The sequence below is a fragment of the Crocuta crocuta genome, unplaced genomic scaffold (assembly GCF_008692635.1).
Source record: "Crocuta crocuta isolate KB4526 unplaced genomic scaffold, BGI_CrCroc_1.0 scaffold447, whole genome shotgun sequence".
Lineage (NCBI taxonomy): Eukaryota > Metazoa > Chordata > Mammalia > Carnivora > Hyaenidae > Crocuta > Crocuta crocuta.
The window spans coordinates 151,610-155,476 of NW_027531502.1; the positions used below are offsets into that span (position 1 = coordinate 151,610).

The 3,867-nt window shown below is 38.9% G+C and overlaps 1 protein-coding gene across 1 annotated transcript in view; it reads right to left on the reverse strand.

Moving 5' to 3' along the window:
• LOC144238350 (uncharacterized) overlaps positions 1-3,601 on the reverse strand; it is a gene marked incomplete at its 5' end in the record, with an annotated part of 7,106 nt that extends 3,505 nt beyond the window's left edge. The window contains 2 exon segments of the mRNA XM_077772137.1: positions 2,869-2,964; positions 3,475-3,601. Coding sequence (XP_077628263.1) covers positions 2,869-2,964; positions 3,475-3,601 — 223 coding nt within the window.
• Between the last annotated feature and the right edge of the window lie 266 nt (positions 3,602-3,867).

The window sequence follows — 3,867 nt, forward strand, 5'->3', positions numbered from 1 at the left end:
CTGTTTTTAATGTAGAAATTTAGGTTATAGTTTATATATTATATATATAGGTTAAATATATATATTATATTATATATTATATAATATAAATTATATATATAGTTTATATAATATATATAGGTTAAAATATATAGTTTATATATTTTTCAACTTCAGCTTTAGGTTCGGTTTCGTTTTTACCTGCGTATTTTTGTATAGAGTGACAATTTTCAGCTCATTTCATTATCAGACAATGAAAGTACAACTCAAATATGAATCACCTTTATGCCCTCTGCCAATACAATTATCTTAGTATTTGTCTCTAGAAATATTACCCTGGCATACTTTGTGAATCATCCTGTGTTATTTCTTTCCTGAGTTAGTGGTCAGTGAATGTTGTTTCATCTCTACGTGTCTTGTCATAAGAATACAATTAATTTTATTATCTGTTTATTGGTGAATACACTGTGTACATATTTTCATGTGGTTTCCTTAGAGACTACTTAAAATACCTTAAAGGTATAACAAACCATTATATGCACTATTGGCACAGAGCTGGACACAGGGCTTGAACTCACAAACTGTGAAACCATGACCTAAGCCTAAATCAAGAGCCAGACAATTAAACAACTGAGCCACTCTGATGCCCCTCTGTAGCTGTAATATTAAACTGTGACCGTGTACACATAAAAGAAATGGAACATTTTGAATTATTTGCATGACACTAAAGTTGTGAAGTATATTCATGAAAACAAACCATATAGGGGCACCTGGGTGGCTCAGTCAGGTAAGTGGTCAATGTCGGCTCAGGTCATGATCTCACCAGTTCATGAGTGTGAGCCTCTCGTCAGGCTCTGTGCTGACAGTGCAGAGCCAGGAGCCTGCTTCGGATTTTATGTGTGTGTCTCTCTCTTTGCCCTTCTCCCATTCACACTCTGTCTCTCTCAAACATAAATAAACATTAAGAAAAAAACCTCAACCATGGAAACCTCTAATGAAAACTCTTATGAATGAAGCCATTAAAAGACATTAAAAGTGTATTATGTTAATAGATCCTTCCAATTCCACAAATTTTAAGGGTGTAATATATTCTTTAGAATTAAGCAAACATAAACGTTTCCTTTAAGTTTTTTTTTAAAGTGTATTGTGAGAGAGACAGAGCAACAGAGAGGGAGACAGAGAAAGAAAGAGAAAATAGGAGAGGCATAGAGAGAGGGAGAAAATCCCAAGCAGGCTCCATGCTGTCAGTGCAGAGCAGGATCCAGGTTACAACTCACAGACCATGAGATCATATCTAAACTGAATTCAAGAGTCAGATGTTCAACCCTCTTAGCCACCAAGTTCCCCCAAATCTTTCCTTTCTGACTAAACAAGCACTGTCAGTATTGTAAATAGCAAGCACTTTATAAAAAAAACAATCTCTGGGATTTAATTCAGATACATTCTGAGAAAAGTAGAAAAACTGAGGATTCATTTTTCTGAAGTAAAATTTCATTTACAATTGAAACTTGTTTCTACATATAGGAATTTTACTAACCATCGCCCTCATTCGTTATAAAGCACATGCCCTGTCATTTCAGAACTACTGATCTAGGGACACCTGGGTGGCTCAGTCAGTGGAGCATCAGACAGACTCAGGTCATGATCTCACAGTTTGTGGGTTTGAGCCCCATGTCAGGCTCTGTGTGGACAGCTCAGAGCCTGGAGCATGCCTCAGATTCTGTCTCTCCCTCTGTCTCTGCCTTCTCCTGCTCACTCTCACTCTCTCTCTATCTCTCTCAAAAATAGAGATTTAAAATTTTTTTTAAAATTTTAATGTAATAAATCATAATGTCATCTCATACACAACTACTCAGAAAGTGAAAACATATATGACAAAGTCACATCAACTTCATGGTATACATGACAAAATTATAAAATGATTCAAGTATTAAAAAATAATGTAACAATTGAGACTTTATTCTGGGCTGCGAGTTTTAAATTCTAAATGTTCTATCACCCCTATGGTATTAATTGATGTAGCAATGCTGGCAAAATCATAGGTGCTTTATATTACTTCGCCATTGAGGAGTGGAACACATGCAGTGTAAATATCTTAATTTAGTTAATAATAAACAAAATGAACTTCTCTTAGTTTTTAAAGTGTATTTGTATTTATTTTGAGAGAGAGATAAAGACTAAGTAGGGGAGGAGCAGAGAGAGAGACAGAATTCCATGGTTGCTTGGCGCTGTCATCACAGAGGCCTATGTGGGAATCAAATTCACTAACTGTGAGATCGTGACTTCAGCTGAAGTCAGAAGCTTCAGAAACTGATCCAGCCATGCGCCCTAAAACCTGAACTTCTGAAGTGAAATAAAGGTTGAGATTTTCTCATTTTAGGGAGGTGATTTATTATCTGCTGAAATTAGTGGGTCTCAATTTTGTATGATTAAGATTAAAGTCTCCATAATATTGGAAAGCATAAACCAGATAACATGTGATATCAGTCCCCAGTTTTCCCGGGATTTCTGCACCAAACCCCAATATACCTACCACTACCCTGACACACTTCTCACACAAGGCGAACACTCAGAAATGAATTAACATAGACTTCCTCAGAAATACAGAGATTTCCCCAAACCCTCAAAGCAATGGAGAACCAATGAGATGAGGGAGGCCCTCACTGTAGATGTGAAGGATCTTCAACAGAACTGAAGGAAAATACATTGAGAATATGAGTGTGATGTGTTGGAAAGCAGATGTCAGCTGTGAGAGGGAGAGACATGAAACTAGGTGTCTCAAACTAATTTTCATTCAAGAAGGGCTGCACAAACCACATGTTAAGGTCTGTCTTCCTCCTTCACATTGCGACCTCCCCTCTGTCATCTGCTTCCTTCCTTCCCACCTACCTGGGTAGAAGCCTACTGTCTCCTTTTTCTTCACATCCGATTGCTCCCTCTTTTGTTCCAAAAAGATGACCAGGTCCGGCTTTGACACAACAAAACCTGTTTGTGAGAACAAAGGGATAGAGTATTGCTGCAGATTGTACCTTTTACCCCAGTATTGGCCTCAGTAGAGAGGAGAGGACATTCTAGAATTCTGGAAATCATTCCCAAATGCTGTTGCCCAATAGGCTCTTTGGAACACACAGGAGGGATTTCCAAGGTTCACAGCTTGATCTGCACTTCCGAATATTACCACTACCATAATCAGTACAAATTGGTATTGAAGTAGGAAGTACCATTTTATGCCACTCAACTGAATTGCCATTTGAGAAAGACCAGTTAGGATTGCCATTAATCAAAGGAATGATGATGTTACTCTCAGGTGAGAAAACTCACCTGAAAGTAAAAATTGTGAAGACTTTTCTCTGCATCTACAAACTCCTACATCTTTCCCCTACTGTAGGGATTTGAATCCCAGTCATGCAAAGACGAAGCTTCCTAGAGACAGTCATCAAACAAGGAACAAAACCTTAAGTGCGGTTTGGGAAAACTGGAGGGAGTTATCCTCACCCAAGAAGAGGAGGTGTCCATAGTTCTCTAACATCACATCCCTGTATAGATCCCGCTGACTGTGGTTCAGGCGTCCCCACTCCTCCTGAGAGAATTCTATGGCCACATCCCTGAAGGTCAGCAGTCCCTGCAACAAACACCACAGTTACCAAGTGGACACATGAGGAGGTCATAATGGTACCTATGGTACCTATGAGAGAAAGTTAATGTCACCAGCTGAACCCCACGACAGAACCTTCACTGCTTACCTGCCTGCGCTCACTGACCTTAGTCCCTCATGTTACTTACTATTCTTATGTACACCTTTCTCCTACTTCAGGCAAAACAGCCTATGGGCACAGTGTCCTGTGGTGGAAACAGAAAGTATCCAACAGAAGGTAATGACTGCCCTGC